Here is a 21,010-nt window from a genome sequence, read left to right on the forward strand (position 1 = left end):
TACAATGAATATGATTGGTCATTCAGAGCCTACACCCCTTTGTAAACATCCTTGCCAGTAAACAAGTTAGAAAAACACCACTTGCTAACGGTTTTTCACCTCCCAAGGATTGTTTGGATTCCTCCTTTGGATTTTCCCAAGCCAGAATTAGAAAGTTGCTTGCTTGTCTTTCACACAGACTCTAGCAGTGCCTGAAGCCTAAAATCTGACCACTGTTGGTACCCACACTTCTCCCTTCCCCACAAACTGCTCACTTTCCCACAAACAACATAGAGAGACAACCTGTGATTTTCAGTCAGTTTCACTCTTTGAAAAAATAGTCTTTCATTACTTCTTTAGGAGAAGGAGTCTCTCTTAGAGTCATAGATCCCACTGACAACCTAGAACAGTTCTCATGTGGGTTTTTACTGTCACTAAAATAGACACCTGGGGAAAACCTGCTTCCGTGACCCCTCCCATTAGCAGTTTCCCAAGCTGCTTCTGGGTCATGGAGACTCAGGCATATTGAGTTTTCTCTCAATACCTCCGAGGGTCCAGCCAGTGGAGTAATGGCTTAATAAAATAGCGAGACGGCTACTCAGGATATGCTTTGTAAAATAAAGGTTTTAATAACAGCAAAAATAACAAACATTACAAAATGAAAAGAGATAAGCCGAGCACAGTGTACCAAGCACAGTTACACTGGCTAAGGCATTCCCAAAAAGCCCCGTGCACCTCTTGTGCAGGCTCTTTAATACTCGATGGTCTAGGTGGGCTATTTGGCTCTTTGCCCAATGAGATTGACTCTAGATTTTGAGATGCACTTCCAAAGCCCTATCACTGTGTCTGTGCTGGTACTGAGCCAATTGCAACGAGCAGGCTATAGAAAATTCTAGTTTAACTTCCTTATATAGAAACACCTGCTCGGGTACAGAAATGCACGACTACACAGGCATATTGGGGTGCCACCTTTTAAAGATTCACAACTCCAGAGGCAAAGGATTCTTCTTCTCAGGGAACAGAGCTGTCTCTTCACTTCTTCACTGGTGCAGAGGGCTTATCATCTCTCTCTGTTCAAACATCTCATGGGATCACAGGATCACAGCTACTAGTTCAATATTCACTCAGTCCGTCACAAATACCTTTGCTTAAATCCACAAATAAATAATAATCTCCCCAAATGCATATTTTCCCCATGATTTAAAGGATGATCTACGTATAGAGTTCATTTCCATGGCACTGTAAGAAGTCCAGCCAGCAGGCAACTCCTCCATCCTTCCTCCAATTAGTCCTTCACTCTCTCTCTTCATCTGACTTCATGCTGGGTCTTCTCTATGTTCTTTCTGCCCATCTCTCCTCTTTCTCAAGGAAAAGAAGCCTCGGAAGTTTCATGTTGCTAAGAAAGGGTTAAATTTGCCCAGGCCTTCAATGGTCATGTCATCTCTGCCAGGCAGCAGCTTCTCCAGCCACTGCTCCTCAGAGCAGCCGGGCTTCTCCCCCCTTTTTCCTCTCTGCCAGGGAGTCACCGGAGGAGGGGGGCCCTGCCCACCCCTTGGTGGCAAATCGGGGTGGGCTCATCCCAGATGGGCCCATAGTGGTTATCAGGGGCCTGGCTTGGCTGGCTCTGGGGCTCTGGGGGGTAGGCAACCTCCCCTCCCCTGCCAGGAGCCAATGGAGCCCAACCAAGCCTCTGCCCGCCTCTCCTGCTTAACAGGGGGAGCGGCAGGGCCCAGCTGGCCTGAGCCCAGAGGCACAGCCAGGCCTGAGCTGACTCACCTCAAGAGGGGGAAGTGGCAAGGGCCTAGCCAGCCTAGCCGCTCCTCCTCGAAGTGGCTGCTGGGCCAGTTATTACCTGCTCTGCTGGCCAGAAAGGAAAGGTCTGACTTGGACTCACTAAGAATTTATATGGGTATTTCTCAGTCACATTTAGCTTCCTCAATGGTCCAACAATATGTCAATATTTAAAAATGAACTCTGATAGGTGCCTGTCTCAAAACAATTCCAAGGTCCTGTATTACGGTCCGGGACTCTGGGAGGGGGTCCCTGAGCACGCAGCACCTCGGGGAGCAACACTTCCCCCCGGAGCTCTGATCCTCTCAGCTGTTGGTTCTCAGGGTGCAGAGATGACACAGAGGTGAGATGGGTCTTGGGGTGAAGCTGAGGTGGTTTACTGAAGGTGTGCCAGACACCCAAGATGCTGAGCAGGGGTCAGACAGTGGGTTTTATGAGGGGGTGGTGCAGAACAAACAACTCATGAGGGCACAGCTAGGGAGGGGTCCAAGGCGGGGTTTACATCTTACAAAATTATCAGGGTGGAACAGGGGAGGGGAATGATACACAGGGACAAATAGGGCATGGAGTAACTAAAGATTGATAGGGAAGGTTCTGGGGAGAGGGGTAGGAACACAGGGGATTGACATTTGGGAAAGGAGGAGGTTAGGGAGAAGATAGGCACCTGGGGCCAATAGGAGAGTCTCTAAGGAGTGGCTAGCTAATAAGTGAAAGGGATCGACATATAACCGACTGAATAGCAATTAGGGTACGAGTCAAAATATAATACAAGCTGATGCAAATAAAGACAGGCACCATTATAGGGAATGGGGGAGAATATGCTTAGGGAAGACATACAGCAAATCCTAAAGCATAATCATAATTTCAAGCAAACCCCTTATGACTGCTGACACACATAAAACAGAAGGCTAGCCAAGAACCTAAAGCAAAAGCACACTGCAACAGTTATTACAGGGAACTGTTTCCACTTTAACTAAAAACCAAACTGTCAACCTATAACAAAGGGTGAGTTGTCAGTTTGTGTGGTTTGAGGGTTAGTTTGAAAACTGGAGTGATATGACTGGGGTTGAGAGTGTAATTTCTTTTCTAGACTGTTCATTGCATTGATTTGTGGCTTTTTTCATCTTTTTAGTTGAGTTTGATTCAGAAACATATTTTAACAGAATATCTATAATTTTGGCTGAGTGCTGAAGCAGTTACAGCTCTTCTCACAATGGGGTGCTATGAAATTTTTAGCAGTTCTGCTTCCATCAGAGCAAACTTCAACCTCAGCCAGTGGGGAAAGATGCAAAAAGTCTCTGCTGCAGAACCCTAATAGTGTGTGAGCAGGAAGAGTTGAAGGGTGCCTTCAGACACCTTTGTGCCTGAGTTTGTGCAGCTGTGTGTGACCAGCAGTGTTCAGCCTAAGCTCAGGATGGGTGTCACTGACAGGGGGCAGCTTTGTGGCGCTGCTGAAACCTGAAGCTGAAACCTCAGGCTGAAGGAATGTGTAATCTGTGATAGCTTTAATGAGGTTAAATATCTTGGTGTGTTAAGGGAAAATGCAGAGCCTCAGAATTTGTATGTGGGAAATCAAGAAATAATAAACTTAAAAGCAAGAATGATATTAAATGGTGCAGATGAGAAAGGAGAAACGTAGTGGAATGATTCAGAAATCACTGTTAATACATACTAATAAGGTATGGAATTGAGGTGGGAATTGATAATCATCTGAAGAAAACATATTAATTAGTGTCAGGGTTCAGAGAGCTCCATGCTGGTGTCACTGGGAAAGGTGAATAAGGCAAAATGACACTGTGTTTGTACAGAAGAATCTGAGATTTGTTCATACCTTGAATACTTTGAGGGCTTCTGATATTCCCATTCCTCCCAAAATATAACAGAGAAGCAGTGACAGGGATCAAAGGCATGGAAAATTTGTTTGTGAGAGGTTTGTTTGCTAAAAATAACCATTACCTCAGCCCATTTCATCACCAAGTATCAGAACTAAATGTTGATTTAATATGATTTCACTGCAGTTGAAATGAACACCACACACAGTGCTCAGCTGCAGCATAAAGGCAAGTTATGTATAAAACCTCTAGTTGTTCCATTTTTTAGCATGTCCTTGATTAATAATCTGAAATTTGTGTATAGCTTTTGTGCACGTGGCTTGAAACATTTTCAGCTGATGCGTAAAACCCAATCTAAAAATGCAGGCTCTAAGAAAAGGCAGGATAAGGACACTCCACTCCGTGCAATTATTCTTTCCAATTATAGGCACCGGATTTGCACCACAGATATTGCTGCACGATGGGGGGGACAAGGGGCTCGGCAAAGAGCCATGAATGTTTCTAATAAACTGGGTCATCTCTTCCAAGGATGTTGTTGTTACACTTGGGAGGTCGGAGATAAGCCAGGTTTAACCCTGCACACGGCACAACTGCTGATTCAATTTGCTTTTCCTTGGTAATGGATAGGCTGGATTCTGCTGGACAAAGCCTCTCCTGCTTTTTAAACTGTGGCCAACAGAAGTGGCAAATGTAAAGGATTCAGCCAACAGCCAGCACTGTCAAGGATAAAGCCAAGCCTTGAATCAGCAAGCTGAGTATCTGGAGAGAAGAAATGAGAATTGTATTCAGAGCTGAGTTAATGATGTAAAAAATAAGAACTGAATTACTGGCTTGCCTTCACCTATAAGTATTGTCATAAATATGAAGCTTTCCAATATTATCTTTTGATATTTTTTCCTATAATGATGAATATTATTATATTTGTAGGTGTCTGAGATTTTCCTCTTGATCCCTCATTTCCTCTGATGATATTAAGCATGAGAAGGTTATTAACTAAATTGATGGAAGCTTAGTTACATGTACAATGTAGACATTCTATCCTTTATTTTCTGACAAAAGTCATCATGTAATTTTTAAGCAGTTTACAATGCAGGAGTCAAACTTGGGTATTGTGAACGGCCGTGGAGTCTGTAGTCCAGTCCGGATAGCTGCAATCTTCCCAGAGAGAGAGGTCTCACTAGAGTCAGCCTTCCGGGAGTCTCGGGCAGTCTCCAGCCGCCAGGCAGCCTCAGCAAGGCGCAGCCAGTGGCTGCAAGTGATTCAGCTCTAAGCAGTGGTTTCAGCTCTTAGCAGTGATTTCAGCTCTGTCTTGTGAGGTTCTCCCAGGCTGACTCAGGAACAGAGAGACAGAAGCACCGTGTAGAAGTTCCACAGGGTAGCCTTTATTATCCTGCAAAGGGATGGCCAGGGATGGCAGCTCCCTGATAGCAGCGGAACCATTGGGGTTATGGGGAAGGCAGGGGTGGTACCAAAGGGGAAGGACCAATGGGTTTGGAGAGGTATACCAAAGCATTATGGGAGCCTTGTTCTGATCTGACTCATCTAGGTCCTCTCTCCCAGGGAAGGGTTGAGATGAGCTTATCACATTCCATTCAAGGGACATCCCTCCAGGGCAGAGGTCTGGAAGGTTTATCCACCTCCACAGGGTATGATCCATGTAAAGGGGATGATCCTGTAATTGAAGGCAGTTGGTGATTTCCTTAAGAAATTGCTGATAAGGCCCGTGGCACAGTGTGTTACATGAAGGCAGCTAATCTGGAGCTGAGATTTGGACATGCTCAAGTGTCATTTATGTCTACTGAGCTTAAGGGGTGACACTGATCCCATGATGCTGGTGCAGCAATTGAGAGCAGGGTGTGTAAATTATGATCCCTCAGAATCTCTGAGATCCCATGGTGCTGCTGACTTGGCAGAGCACAGGGGCTCCTCAGTGCTGGTCTTGGCAGAACAAAAAGGCTAAAATGAGACAGAGACTCGAAAGTAGAAAAGATAAATTATATTAACCTAATTATACAGCAATTGTGAGGTGAAACCCATTCAGTAGTGATGTATCTAATAAGATTTTTATTGAAACTTTGCAATAGATCATCAGAATTAACATCTATCCACTAAAATGGAAAAGATCTGACTCTGCTTTTTATAGAAAAATTTTGAAGGCCAGGTGCTTTTGCTAAATTCTGCTTTTTCCATGTAAAGTCCTTGTTTTGAGCAAATAAAAGCTGAGCAGTCTCTGCACCTTCCTGAGCACCATCTCTCAGGGAACTCGACACAGGCACGGGATGTCTTTTGTCCAAGGCAGGATCCTCTTGCAGATCACTTTTCCTGCTACCGAGTCCTTGCCCTGGGTTCTTTGAGGAGAGGAAGCATTTCTGAATAACTGGGAAACCACGTGGCAAGAAGAAACCTGAGCTTCCTCCAGCAGCAGCTGGACTTTCTTTGGGTTTTGTTCTAATTTGGCCAACACAGCCACTGGCATGGGAGAAGACAACCTGAGCAAGGTTTCTCCCTTATCTGTGCTGTAACACCAAGCACATTTCCTAGTGCTCCACAGAATTTCACAGAATTTCACAGAATATTCTGAGCATGCAAGGGACCCCACAAGGATCACTTAAGTGAATGGGCTGAAAAGAGAGAGTTGCACCTGGGAGTGCAAATTTGAGTGTTCCAGGGGGTTTTTAGTCTGTGGATGTTAAATGTGAGGGATTGCTATGTGTTCTGTCCCTGCCAAGCACCGACCACAGGGAGCTCTGTGAGTTCACTGTGAGGGCCTGCAGCAGTGTGAACTCTGCAGAACCAGCAGGCAAGGTTAGTTATTTATGTTTAAAAAACACCCACTGTCCTTTAGGAGGTGAGGCTGCCCTGAGCAGTCAGGAATGTGAATAGGCCAGGGTGCCTTGTATCTCTGTGTAGTCTGAGGGTTGCTCTCTGCCTTCCCTCTCCTCAGTACCGGGCTGCCGCAGAGCAGAGTTCTTCCCAAGTCCCAATCTCTTTTGCCAGCAACTATAAAAGGAGTTATTGCTGCAGTGATCCAGGAGATGGCTGTACTTTTGTTCCTTGAGCATGGCTCGGAGTCAGGAGGAGCTCAGGTCAGGCATGTAGCGAAAGCGATGGCTGCTCCGGGCGAACGGGCACCAGGGATTTGGCTTTGCCTGGGTCTGGAGCTGCACTTGGCTCAGCCTAGAGCAGCCTTCGATGAGCCAAGTGGATTGCTTTTGGATGAACGTGGCCTGGGGCATTCTGCCTGGGAGCATCTCCTGTGCTGGGCTGCCCTGGGGCTGTGGAGAGCGCAGTGGCTCAGGGGTGTCCAGGGTGCTCCTCATCATCCCCACTCTGACCCAGTACCATCAGCTGTGGGATGGGCAGGATGGGAACAGCCCCCCTAATTCCAGACTGGGATGACGGAACAATAGCCAGGAAAAATTGAGTGCTTGCTAGGCACTCAATTCATCGTGGATTCATTAAAGTTGGAAAAGACCTCTAAGGTCATCAAGTGCAACCAGACCATATTTGAATTTATCCGGTGCATCTTTTTACTGGGATTACTTTAGGAAGACAAAGGTTTGATGCCTCTATTTTGTGTTCATACATTGAGGAGACTCAAGTGCTTCTAACATTTTGAGAAATAGTAATTTTTAAGAGAAGAAAATTGCAACAATTACAATATTCTGAAGATTAACAAAAGCTAGGACTGGGAACTGTACAAGATTGTCAAATGATCCTAGTTCTGCAAAATTACTTGTTATTCCACTTAAAATTATTCCTTTCTAACTTTTAATGGTTTTTAAATGAGCAAACACAGAATTAAGCTATTGAAACCATGAACACAATTCAGCTACTGAAATAGTGACACATGTGGCACATGGTCTACAAGTTACCTGTGCAGACTTTGTGGTTGGTTTTCTGTCCTCTGAACAGCAGGAGAAGTGAAAAACATGAGTTGGTATAACAAAACTGTAGATTTTAGATAAAATTCTGTGTGAAAAGCTTTTGATAAAGCTTGGAAGCTCTACTAGAGAAATACACTATGTGCTCACACCAGTTCAAACAGTGGTAAGATGTTCAGGAATTCTTTTTCAGTGTTACTCCTTTTATCACTGATCCACTCTCAAATGTTTTGATAAATGTAGACAAAGGGTTCAGGAAATCACAGATAAGCAGTGGAACCAATTTAAACTCAAGCTCACCACATAAACATTAAAGTATTCCCTTTATGAAGTCAAAATCTTTGAATTATGCATGTGTTGTAGTTTTCAGTAAGATAGAAGAACTTTAGGGGAGAGGGTAAGAAACTTGAAAAGCCTTTAAGGAGTAATTTGCATAAATTGGGTGGAGAGAGTAAACAGCACAAGGGGAAAAATATTTTCAGTAAGGCCTTATAAAATGAGATAAAACAAATTACAAAAAAAGTCAGGTGGAGTTGAAACAAAGCTGAAGTGTCTTAAACTTGTGTTAATGCTGCCGCTGCCTTTACAGCAAATCCCAGGGAACTCTGAAGTGCCCTGGATAAAAAAAAGAAATCAAAAGACCCCCAAATTCTTAAGGGAGACTTAAAAGAGAAGAAGAGCCATGGAGACAGTAGAACGTGTGTGTTACTGTGTGGGAGACCTCTAGACATGAATGCTCAGGATAAGCAGATTTTTTTTCAATCTAACTATTTTTTTTATCTTGCAGTTACAGGACCGCACACAGTTTAGTGACCGAGACTTGGCTACTCTAAAGAAATACTGGGACAATGGCATGACCAGTCTGGGCTCAGTCTGCAGAGAGAAAATTGAAGCTGTGGCTGCAGAATTAAATGTTGACTGTGAAATAGTTCGGGTAAGAAATCCAGAGTCTTTCCTTATCTTGTCGCAGGAGCAAAAATAGGACGGATGAAAGGCTTCAAAAATTTCATGAGGAAGCTTGAAATAGATTTCACGTATTACATAATGAATGACCATGTTGGGAAGTGCTCTCCTGCTCTTTCTGCAGTCTATATTTAGTAAAAACCCTCAGGTAAGAGTCATATTGATCAGCAGCAGAAGCAGCACTATGAGCTGTTTGACATTATCTTGAGTAAGATTTTAAGTAAGTGTTACATTTTTGAGGGAGATCCTATAAGGCTGAAAGGTACTATTTATATTGCTAATAAGATACCAAAAAAGGACTTTTCTAAAGATACAGGGAAAATACTTCTCATTCATGCTTATAGGGAAAATTGTGTGAAAGAAAAATCCTCCAAAATAGGAAAAAAAAATTTACAACACTGTCCTGAGGGCAGGTTGAGGTGTGATGGAGGAATTCTGGGTCAGTTCAGTTTGATGGTCCCTATAAGTGGCACAGGTGTGCTGGAGATAACCTGGTTCCCAAGAACCTCTGCACATCATCTCTTCCAGAGGTTGGGAAGTTGTTGCTGCTGTGTCCTGGATGAGCAGATACACAGCAGCACCCTGTGGCTCTGGGGTCTCCTTTGCTCATCCCAGCCTCAGGAAATGGCCCCACTGTTTGCATTCAGACAAAGACAGGAGCCTTCCTTCCCCTCATGACAGGCATGACAATTTGGATTATTCCTTTCAGGCTTCATCCTCTTTTTCCACCTGTTTCCTAAATTCCTGACACTACTGCAGGAGCAGGGCTGAGAGCCCTTAGTGATACTCTCCTCTTGTGGAGACCTCTGGCTTGGTGCATCCAAATGGTTCCAAAGCTGCTTTTAGGGTTGAACACCAATCTGGTTATTTGTTTTTGTGGGCCCACAGGAATTCTGAAAAACCCAGTTGTACCTTCGGAGGCTGAAGAGAATCACTCTTTTCTCTGTAGAGAGCAAAGCTGCTCCTTGTTTTGCAAGGGCTTCACTTTGCTCCTGAAAGGTGAAGCTGTTCCCCCTGGCAGCACCTCCTGGCCATGACACACCTGGCCAGCACAGTGACACCCAGGCTCCCTTGGTTTGTTCCCTTGGGAACATCCTCATTGGCACACAAGAGGTGACACTGTGGAGTTCTGTGCAAACCTTTCCACCTGCTGGAATGTTTTTGTCCTCAGGGCAGAGACAGGGACAGACCAGAAGGCTCTGGCATCACCTGCACCAGAACAGACTCACAAATGATCCCATGCACTTCATTGACCTTGCTGGAAGTGTTTAGGGAGAATGTATTTTAGGGATAGAGATAGAACTCTCAACCTGATTTCCCACATAGCAATTCCAGTCTGCTCTTGCCCTCACCGTTTTGCTGTTGCAGAATGTTCTCTGTTTAGCAGAGCACACAGGGTGTGGAACCTTTTCTTCCCCATTTATTTTGAGACACTATCAAAACATTCATCTTCTCTGACATTCTCAGTATGTTGAATGAAAGATTTTCTGCTTTGAAGAGTCTGTAAAAAGATCTGCCTTTTCCAAGTGCCTTTTTTACTAAAAAATAGGTAAATTCAATTTTAAATTTTGTTAGTGCTGTTTGTTAAAATCACAAGATGATGGGAAAATTTAAAAGAATGGCAATATGCTGCTTGGAAAAAAGAGACTCAGATCTCAAAGGGCTGCTTGTGTGGGGTTTTTTCTTTCATTTCTTTTCTCCCAAAACTGTAGGTAATAGAAAAAAATGATCTAGGCAGTTCTCTGCATACCTGTTATGCATTCTTCAAAGAGGAAAATCAGCAAGCTGAGAAAGCAAATACCAGCCAACAAAAATGATTTGCTAAAAATGGTGTTCAGCATGTTATCTTTTAGCTTGTTAGAGATGCAGCTTTAAAAGGATTTTTTTTTCAAGACTGGCACAGCATGAAACTGTGTTTAGTAGTTGGGACTGCTGTTAATATTCCTTTATTTTTTCTCTTTGGTAATCAAGGTATTATAAGCAAAAAGATTTTTACTCAACTTTTTCAGAACCCTAGGAAGAGGAACAGGGCAGGTATTTCTGAAATAAAGCCAGAGGGATGTTTAGTGTGTCTTTAAAGAAAATCCTAATGTCTTGGGAAACTCATTTGGAACACACGCCTCATGGAAAGGTACATTCTGTCATGACCTGATCATGTTTTCAGACCCAGGAACTGCTGCTCTTATTTCTGGGGATGTAGATGGTGTGGAAGGTGGACAAGAGCCAGCTCGAGAAGAGTGGGAGTAGCAGTTGGTAAAGAAATGGATTTCTGGCTCTGGGAAGGATTTTTGGTTGCCAGTTGAGAACTGATTTGATGGAATGAAGGGTCTGGGGTACAGGGGCTGTTGAGATGAGGTGAGGTGAGGTGAGGTGAGATGAGATGAGATGAGATGAGATGAGGTGAGGTGAGGTGAGGTGAGATGAGATGAGATGAGATGAGATGAGATGAGATGAGATGAGATGAGATGAGATATGTTGAAAGCCTGAGTGACACAAAGGAAGGGAGAGCCTTAGGAGGTGAAGAGTTGCAGACAAGTCTTGTTGCATCATGTTAAACTCTGAATCTTTAATAATTTTTGGTGTAGATGTTTCTTCATCAGAATAAGCAAATTAATGACCAGGTGTACAAATCCACTTGGAGAATTTAGAATGTGGGTCTTCTTTTTTTTCTCCCTTGAAATTCAATTTTATTGATCTAAAATGAACTTAAAGGATCCTTCTCCATCCCACCATGGCAGGGTTTCCAGGTTCCCTGGGCTGGTTTCATGTCCCAGGCTGTTCCCAGTGTGCTTCTCTGTACTCACTGCAAACAACTTTTCCTAAAGCTCTGTCTTACAGCTAAAGGGGACTGAAGGATGAGCTGCTCTGAACTTTATTCTTCCAAGTTCCTTTCTGTCTTCCAAAGGGAGTGCTGTAGATCTGTCACCTTGGCCAGTTCCCTTTGTGCTGTAGGAAATCCTAGAACAGGAGGGATGTTTGGGTCATCAGATGCTTCAGTCCCCTTATGGAAGTTGCAGAGTAGGAGAACCTGGATCAAAGACCTTATGTTAAATTTGTTGAATAATTTAGGTGGGCAGAGACCTTACAAAGTCACGTAGTCCTGCTCTTTATCTGGAGTAGGATTGACTTTGGAATCAAGTCAGGTTTCTCAGGATGTCCAGTAAAACATTGAGTACCTCCAAGGCTGGAGGTACCAAGGCTGCTATGGACAAACTGTCCCTCTGCCTCACTGTAAAGCATTATTTTTTCTTTTATATTCTTACTTCCAATCAGAGCTTCCCTTGCTGCCACTTGTGCCCATTGTTTCTTTTCCTTTTGCTGTGCACCTTCCTGTTTCCCTTGGAAAGCTGAACCTGGACATGGGATTTTGGGAAGCAGCCTCAGGGGGGTTGAACACTGGGGAATAATCAGCTCCCTGAACTGCTGCTGCACCTTTGATCCTGTAGCCTAGATGTGCTGATGTCACTTGGTTGGGAGCCTGTTGCTTTTGTTATAGTTTCTGATATCATTCATGTTTATTTCTCTTACAAGACTTGGATTGGGAATCGAAGACGGAAATATCGTTTAATGGGGATTGAGGTCCCACCCCCTAGAGGAGGTCCTGCTGATTTCTCTGATCAGTCTGAATTTGTTTCTAAATCAGCACTTAATCCAGGAGAGGAAACTGCTACTGAAGTAGGGGATGATAACGATAGGAATGATGAAGTATCAATCTGCTTATCTGAAGGAAGCTCACAAGGTATTTGGAATGCAGTTACTACTGTGCCTATATTTTCAATTTTGTGCAGTGTGCATGCTTTGAATTCTGTTGTACACATTCAAAAACATCTGACAGAGTCAAGTGCTCCACCCAGCCTGGGCTGAAGGTACTGTTTGGTCTCTTTCTTCTACTTCTGTGTCTCTGAGTTTTGTTTGGTTTGTTATACAAAGATTGGAGAAACCTTTGATCACAAGAGCCCTGTTTCTGCCAGATTCATATGAAATGAAATCAAGAGTTCACGTTTTGCTGGTGCAAGTGAGAGCTGGGCAGCCAGTACAGGTGGGGAAGCCTCACTTCCCAAAAGAAAGCCAGATTTAAAAAATGCTCTCTGCCAACTGCTCAGTTCTTCCCAGTCAGGTGGAATGGCCATTCCATTTGACACCCCACTCCTGGAAGTGTCCAAAGCCAGGTTGGACAGGGCTTGGAGCACCCTGGGCTAGTGGAAGGTGTCCCTGACCATGGCAGGGGGTGGAACAGGATGAGCTTTAAGGTCCCTCCCATCCCAAGCCATGCTGTGATTCCGTGGTTCCATCCCTGTGATCCTGAGCCACCCCAGGCACTGGTGGGGCTGGAGCTGCTGGGACTGAGCAGAGCTGCTGTAACTGTGCATTCCCAGTTCTCCTGGCAGGGAACCCCTCAGCTCTGGCTGCAACAAGGAGCTGCCCAGGCCTCCTGCTGCTCTGCCTGACAGGCAAACACAACCCAGCAGATCAAAGCCAGGAGCAGGGGACAGCTCAGAAGCCCTGGAACTGTACACACAGGGGGGTGTCCCCAGTAAACTGCAGCATCTGGAGTGAGAAGGGCCTTCAACTTAATTCCCTTTTCCCTCCCAGGAGCACATGGGATTGACATCTCCCTGCCCCTCCTGTCCATGAGCCCAGCACATCCCCCACTCACTAATTGCTCCTAGTGCTTCTGCTTAGAGGAGATCAATGGAGCCTTTGCTCTCCAAGCTAAAAGAAAGTCCGACCTCAGGCCTGTTGCTGCTGTAGCTCAGTGTGCCAGGCTTGATCCTGTCATTTCCTCAAAACAATTTAAAGGGAAGAGCCAGGGGAACAGAGAACGACTGGGAATGAGTTTGGAAGAGCTTTGTCATATACGACTGTAGAGGGAATAAGATGATAAAGAAATGGGTCAAGTGATTGAAAGCCGAGTGAGATGAGGAATCTGAGTCCTTGATTTGCCTGAGGTGTGGAAGGAGCTGATTTAAGATAGATCTGCTTGAGAAAAAATGGTGACAGGGAAGAGTCTGAAGTGTCTGTAGTTCAAGTGAGGAATAACTCCATGTTTTTTGAGCAAGGCTTTCATAAGCAAAGCTAGGCTGAACCCTTGGGTGCATTATTAGTGTCAAAGCCTAAGGGCAAGGAAATGACAGGATTTCGACAGCATCCAGGAATCCCACTGTCATTCCTTTATTCTCCCTCAGCAACTATTTCTGTTCATTTCTCCAGTTCAAAGGAGGAGGTTTCACTGCTGCAGCTCAGCTGGTTTTGAACTTCCTGGAAAATATTTCCCCCAACACTCATGGGTTATGTTCAGTCACAGATAGGGAATTGTTCTAATGTTTGAGAACTGTAACTTTTTGTCCTGATTTATTAAAAAACCAAAACCATAAGAGCAAAAAACCACTCTGAAAGACAAACAAAAGCAATTTTTGGTCATCCAATTAAGAGTGACAGTTGATAGCTTCTGTTTTTTAAATGTAGTGTGTCAATATAAAAAAATAAGCTGTGCTGTGATGCAAAATAGATCATTAAAGCTCTCATATTGCCTCACCTTTTTTAATTGCATGTTAATTGAATCGACACTGTGTCAGTGGAGCCCATTAGGGCTGTGCTGGGTTCCATGAGCTGAGGATAAATATTTAAGGAGTTGGGAATGCTGTAGGGAGCTGCTTCCTTCAGCTCTTGAATCCAAGGGGTGACTGTCAGGGTTACAGAGTGCCCTTGGAATGTCCCTGCGGAGCATCCTCACCCAGTGCCCTTCACCCTTCCTTGCTCCCTGCTCCCCAGTGCTCCTGTTTGATCCCATGTGCTCCTGGCACAAATTGTCCTATGGAGCTGTGACCGGTGGCAGATTAAGTTTATTTGAAACAATTTCCAATCACATTTGCTCACTTTAGAGATATTTAACTTAAAAGTTGTTTAAAACCATTACCTGGCTCTGTATGGTCTGGCCTAAACATTACCCTGTCTTTGGTAATCCCAGGGAAATGCTGTTATCCCTGTGTTTGTGTAGAGGTGACAGACCCTGGAATCACCTGAACCTTGCTGCCCCTTCCCTCTTTTCCTCCTTATATTTAATATGTATAATAGATTTATGTTTCAATATGCAGAAGTCAAGTAAATATGAGAAACTTCAATTTGAGGAGTAAATAGACTTACCTTTCTTTGGGTTTTGTATTCTGTAATAAATACTGTCAGATAATTCATGTTTTGGTGTATATAAAATGTAAATATGTTTTGTAAAATAAAATGCACAAGCAGGTCGGGCATGAAGCCAACTAATTTTAGGATGGGCAACACCCAAGGCCATGAATCCGGGAAAACAATACCCCTGCCAGGAAATTGGGAAGCCCACTATTAACACCAGAATAAAGGATGGATCTAGATTGGAATAGGTCCTCCGGGGGCGGTGAAACTGTGAAGCACCCAGCCATCGGGGGAGATACGAATCGGGGAGAATGCCTTTCCATTCATGATTCCATCTCCCATTCATACTCTGGAGGAACGGACTTAGTATTCATCTTTCCTCGGAAGCCCCATTCAGCAAACCGGATGGCAGAAATGAATATGAAGAAGAAGAACCAAAGACAAATAACTGTGGGGAAATACTCTGCCGCCAGCAAAATAAACTGTATAAAAGAGGACCCTGAAAAGGGCCAATTCGTGAACGAGGGGAGTTACGGTGCGATAGAGGCCATAGCTGAGGTTCACCCAGTGCCGATCCCAGGTCTCGACACTGAACTTCTGATTGCTGGCTTGCCCAAATTTTATGTTCTGTAATTCATTAATTAATAAAATATATTTTAGTAATTGGAATTGGCTGGACATTTATAACATGTTCTCCTTGGCTGTCCTGGTTTAGGGCAAATTTGGGAGAAAACTTCCAAAGGAGCCCTCTCTCTCTACCCCAGAAAGTAAACCCATATGGCCCCTCCCCCAACCGGTTTGGGAAAGACTTCCTCTGAGAGAAGTGGAAAAAACCCTGTTTATTGGACAGGCAGAACACTCCCCAGCACAATAAATTGAACAGCACCAGATGACAAATTCAGAAAAGGTCCCTCCTGTAGGTGGTCACTCTGTTCTTAGTCCCTCTGGCGCTGGGAAAAGCTGCTGCACAGTGTAGGCCCCAGTGGGTCCCAGGTGCAAGCCCCCGGCGTTCCCCTGGGTCCCCAGTCCAGAGCAGGTTCGAACAGTTCCAGGAGCAGGTTCAAACAGTTCCAGGAAAGGCAAAGAAGAACAGTCCAGCGAAGCTTTTCTGCCTCAGCTAGCTAAACTAACTAACGAAAAAGAAAAAAAATATCTCCGTGCCTGCCACCATTGTACGTGTTGCAGACAACACTCTCGGACAGAATGTGGTGGAGGAAGTACAGTCTCTGAAAACAAACTGCATGCTTCTCCCCCCCCCGCTCCCAGACCCAATCTTAAAGGCACAGAATGCAATATCCAGCACAAAGCCAACAGACGATTGGGGATACAAACATCATAACGTCACCCTAGGACATTAGCCTTTAAGGTCAATGGAATCATCTCATGCTTTGTGGTTGAAACACCAGGGTAAAATCTGCTCTGCTTTCAAGTGTTTATGCATAAAAAAGCACTTCAGGTTCACTGGAGATAAGCATTTACCATAATCTGATCAGTTTTTGGTTCAAAACCCATCAGTCTGCAAGGGGGAAGTGGGATTTAGATATGTACCCCAGAATTTCAGGGAATGCGGTATTTTTCATGCAGGAATTTATTTTCATTAAAAAAAACCCCAACTTCTGCACACCTCTGATGTGAAACTCTTCATCACCTTTGAAAATTCCAGCCTGAACCTAAAAATGGGAAGGTTTTAGTACAGAGAATAACTGAGTTTTGTTGTTTCAGGTTGCAATTGGTTTGATGTTGGCCTGAAATTCTTGTGACAAGATGTCTTTTTAATAAGGCAGATATTCTGTTTATGATTAGGCATTGATACCATGACTTTGCTGTTGGATTTAGCAGCTGTGACATTTAGTGGTAAACACCATTAATGGTCCTTGAGCATAAAATTGGAATGAAATCTGACAAAACAAATTTATTTCTGCAGAAGAGACAAATGAAGCTCTTCAAAAGGAAGAAATTTGCCACAAAGACAATGACCAGAATCCAGTTTCCACTGATAATGTGGTATGTTTACCTTTCCTTTTCCACCAATTAATAACTCCTTAATTAATGTTGAGGTTGTTGTCCAGCACCTGTGTTTTTCACTGGGTGACAACTTCAGTTGTGTGTGTTAAAAGTCCTTCCTATTTGAGCTTTAAAACTGTGCTAAAAATACTAAAACACAGCAGGAAAAAACCCTAAAACCTTCAGTAGAAATGGTTTGCAGAGATGGTGTCCAAGAGACTCAGCTCCCCAACCTGCCTGAACCCCAGATTTTGTCATTTGATACAACAATGGAACAAAACAAGGGAAGAGTTTCTTCATACTTTGTTCTGAAAACACTGTAACAAAACTTTAAAAATCCACTTAAAATTGGACTAAAATACATTGTATTTGCATAAGAGATACAGTTTTCCTATTTGAAATTCTAATCTGTTCCTTCCCCTCCTATCTTTAAAAGTGTGTCTAAGAGGGAATGTGAATGTTTGGCAGTTATTTAGAGACTGTTTCCTCAAACTGAGTCTGAAACCAATAATATTTGAGTCCCAGCTTTACTGAGGGTCTGACGGAGCAGCAGAACTCGGGGACACTTCTGAGCTGTTGTCACTTCAGCTGGGCTGGCAGACACTGAAGCACACAAAACGTGCTCAGCACAGGCTTGGGAGCTTGGTGGGTCCTGCCAGGGAGAGCTGGGAATGCCCCCGGAAGGATTTGTCCTTGATTTCAGGGAAATTCCTGGTGTGCAGGCAGAAGGGACCACACACTGCAGGAAAAACCCAAATCAACACCTCAGGAATGACCCATGAATTGGGTCAATGAGGGCCCTTCCCCACACTGGGTTAAATACCATCCTAAGAAATAGGAAAATTGCTTTAACCTATAATGGACAGCTTCATAAATGTTCCCAACTGTCAAAACAATTAAAAACAGCAAAAAAATTGGGATGTATTTCTGAGTCTTAGTGTTAGGCTTGGCCTTAACACTGTGCTTTAGGTATCTTTAGGTTTCTAAAAAAATCCAGTATAAAAAGCTTCCCAAATTTTTGTGAATTAGGTGAAAATGTCTATATTTATGCATTTGGAAGCGTCCTTTGGATCACCATCCCCTACAGCTAAGGGCATTTCCCTTGCACTGCGGCCAGGGAAGGTCAGAGGAGAACTCATTGATTTCTTTAGGCGAAGAGTAGCTCAAGACTTGCTGTGATGGGTGGTTTATCCAGAGGAACAAATTTCCAGACCCTCCTTTGCAACAACAGAGCAGAGCAGGGGCTGTGAGAGAATAAACGTACAACTTAAAATCAAAAAGCTGGGCCAGGGATCTTCTCTTCTGTAAACAGCCCAAGTCTCCACAGCAGCAGCTCCTGCTGGATTCCTGCTGGATCTCCTGGCTGAGGTGCATGATTGCCATCTAATGGGGGCTGCACAGCTCAGAACTCCTCAGGAGTCAGCACAGAGCCTCTCACCTTCATCCTCCATCCTTCCTGCCCCTTTGGGATGCAGATCCTCATTTGTTTGTCTCCTCTGTTCCTTGGAATGAACTGTTTGCTTCTGTTTCAGAAAATAGAAATTTTAGATGATGAAGAGAGTGATCTGATCAGCAATTCTGAAGTGGATCAGATGAGTTCTCTTTTGGATTACAAGGTGAGTGATGGGGCCATGTCAGGGACAGCAGAATAATCCCCAGGGAGTTCAGGAGGTGGATCTGTCAGGAATTCAGCAAAAGCTTGTGGGATCCTGAGTTCCTCTGCTGTTTTCCTGGTGTGCATACATTATGCCCTCATCCCACCTCCAGCCACTTTATCCATGTTTCAATCCAAATGGAGGCAGGAAAACCCCATTTCTACAGAGCTGCAGCTCCCTCCACGTGTCCCAACAAAGGGATTTCTGGAGCCACTCCACCAGAATTGTTCCTTGGAGTGCTGCAACACTTCTGCAACATGGTGCTGCCAGCTATGGAAGGGACTGAACAGCTGGAATCCTCTGCTGGAATGAGGGGATCTGAGGGGAAAGTCATTCCCCAGGAGATGCCTGGAAGTGGTGGCTGTGGGAGTAAGGAGAAGCAGTTGGATCCTGCCAGGTCCTGTCTCCTGCCAAAGACTGAAGGTTGTATGTATGCTGCTCTCCCAGGAGCTGCCACTATTCCACGTTTCCTTGAGTTTTTACCTCCACTGCTGATTTTCTCTCTTAGAAACCAGGTCTATTCTCCTGACAATAATCAGTTATCAAAATAAACAGATCATCTCTCCAGGACAAAAATTCCTCCTTTCAGCAGCATTTTCCTGGGAAGGGCAGTGGAGAATGAGCCAGGAGAGGGAATGACCTTCTCTTAACGTCACCTGTCAGCGCAGTGAGAGGCTTGTTGTGACAGTGCCCTGGAGAGCCAGGGTTGTTGTTTGACAGCACTAATTACTCCCTGAGTTTTCTGCCTAAATCTGAATTCTTCCTGGGCTGGGCAAAATCCAGAGCTAAACAGGCAACTGCTAAGTGTCCATCAGGAAGAACTCAGCTGATTTTTTATGAAAGCCTCAGAATTGCAGCCCAAATATTCCTTTCTCATTCCCAGAGCTGTTATCACCTGGAATAGTGTGGTGAGCAGTGCTTTCACCGAAAAAAAAAAGTGGACTTTCTAAGAAAAAAACAACAAAAATACAACCAATTAAAAAGGTTTGTTGCAAACCTTTAGAGCATCATGTAGTCACAGCTTTTCATGTCAACTAAAGCTGAATTCCAGCCAGTCTGAGCATGAATATCATTTTTTTTTCATTATTCTCTCATGAGTTGGTACTATTAAGTCATTTACCCTGTTTTTTTGTGTCTAGCCTTCTGCTGCAATAATGGAATTTATTTGCTGTCTCTTCTCACAGCCCCCTGAACACTTCTAGGAAGAGATCTGGGCTTTGGTTGTCATTGTCACTAAAAATAGGTTTTTTGTAGGGATTTAACAGATACGTGGATGTGGCCCTTGGGGACATGGTCAGTGGTGGGCTTAGCAGTGCTGGGGAATGGTTGGGCTCAATCTTAGAGGGCTTTTCCAACCTTAAGGATTCCATAGTTCTGAGATTATTCCCAGAACTCTCTGGTTTCCCCACAGAATGAAGAAGTCAGGTTCATCGAGCGTCAGCTGAAGAACCACAAACAGAAATATTTTGAACTGCAGACGTTTACCCGGAGTTTGATACTTGCAATTAAATCAGATGATAAGGAACAGCAGCAGGTAGATCCTGGAGCAGGTTTAATATCTGTGTTTAATATCAGAAGATGTTTGTCCTTTTGTGTTGTGTCCCTCCTGTGGGTTTATTCCAGAAGCTCAAATTATGATTGAAAAAACCCAAATAATTTTCTCACTCTTTGTTTAAAGCACTACTGATATAAAAAAGACACCTAATAGTGTATATACTGCATATTAGATATGTTTTTCCCCTGTAGGCTCTGCTTTCAGACTTACCTCCTGAACTTGAAGAAATGGATTTCAACCACACATCTCCGGAACCCGACGATACCTCATTCAGCCTCTCATCCCTGTCGGAGAAAAACGCCTCAGACAGTTTGTGATTTCTTTTTTTTTTGGAAGAGAGAACAGAAACCCCATGGGAGGTGCAGGGTTCAGGAGAGAGAGAGGCTTTTGCTCTGCAGTGTTCTTAGCCCAAGGGAGCCAGTCCGAGGAGGAGGAACCTGTGCTGGAGGGCGGCTGTGGCTCCTCACAGCCTTGCCCTGCCCAGGAACTGGGAATGCTGGGTTTGGAAAATCAAAGGACTCGGTGAGGGAAGGGTCCACCTGCAGCAGCTTGGCCTTGGGTAGGATTAACTTTGATTCTCCAGAACAACTCTGGCTCTGTAACAGTCTTTCTGAGCAGGGATGCAAGAGCGGGAAACAAATGTTGTGTGCCACACAGCAAATTCTCCAGCTCCACATGCTCTCCAGGCCTGTTTATTATATTTTTCCCCATTTTTACTCAGGTAGGTGGACTAAAAATTGGGGCTCCAAATAGAATAATGGGCTTTCTCTGAGTTGTGCTTGAAAACCTGAAATTAAACTGAAGTGTTTTTCATTTTCTGACTTGAGATTGTTAAATCTTCCATTTTTCTGACTGAAATAGATGAAAAAATTATTAATGCAAGGAAGCAGTGATAAGTGTTGGAAGAAATGAGGTAGAAATGGGAACCTGGATAGCTGCAGGACACAACTTCCTAATACAGTAGCAATGGGATTGGATGTTTACACTCTTTAGAGTTTGATGATTGTAGTCACAGTTTTTATTTGTCAAAGCCTGAATGCTAAAGTTCTGCTTATTATTTTAAGTCTTGGTTATATATTTTTCCACAAACCTTTCTCCAGTTTTCCATGCCAGTCAGAAATCCAGTGCTGTCATTGCATCCTGAAAGGTTTTCCGGTGTTGGGAAGTGACTTTTGCAGATCTGGTTTGAAGCCCTGCCTGGTGCATTTTTTGGCA

At 44.1% G+C, this 21,010-nt stretch overlaps 1 protein-coding gene across 1 annotated transcript in view; it reads left to right on the forward strand.

The window, feature by feature from the left end:
* Positions 1 to 20,616, forward strand: part of LOC134564882 (highly divergent homeobox-like) — a 61,871-nt gene extending 41,255 nt beyond the window's left edge. Inside the window, exons 5-10 of the mRNA XM_063424164.1 lie at positions 8,274 to 8,420; positions 11,981 to 12,188; positions 16,506 to 16,585; positions 18,118 to 18,201; positions 19,652 to 19,774; positions 19,987 to 20,616. Of these exons, the coding sequence (XP_063280234.1) occupies positions 8,274 to 8,420; positions 11,981 to 12,188; positions 16,506 to 16,585; positions 18,118 to 18,201; positions 19,652 to 19,774; positions 19,987 to 20,112 (768 nt within the window). The 3' untranslated portion in view covers positions 20,113 to 20,616. The remainder of the gene's footprint in view (positions 1 to 8,273; positions 8,421 to 11,980; positions 12,189 to 16,505; positions 16,586 to 18,117; positions 18,202 to 19,651; positions 19,775 to 19,986) is intronic.
* The last annotated feature ends 394 nt before the right edge of the window (positions 20,617 to 21,010 follow it).

Source organism: Prinia subflava (genome assembly GCF_021018805.1).
Source record: "Prinia subflava isolate CZ2003 ecotype Zambia chromosome W unlocalized genomic scaffold, Cam_Psub_1.2 scaffold_22_NEW, whole genome shotgun sequence".
NCBI lineage: Eukaryota > Metazoa > Chordata > Aves > Passeriformes > Cisticolidae > Prinia > Prinia subflava.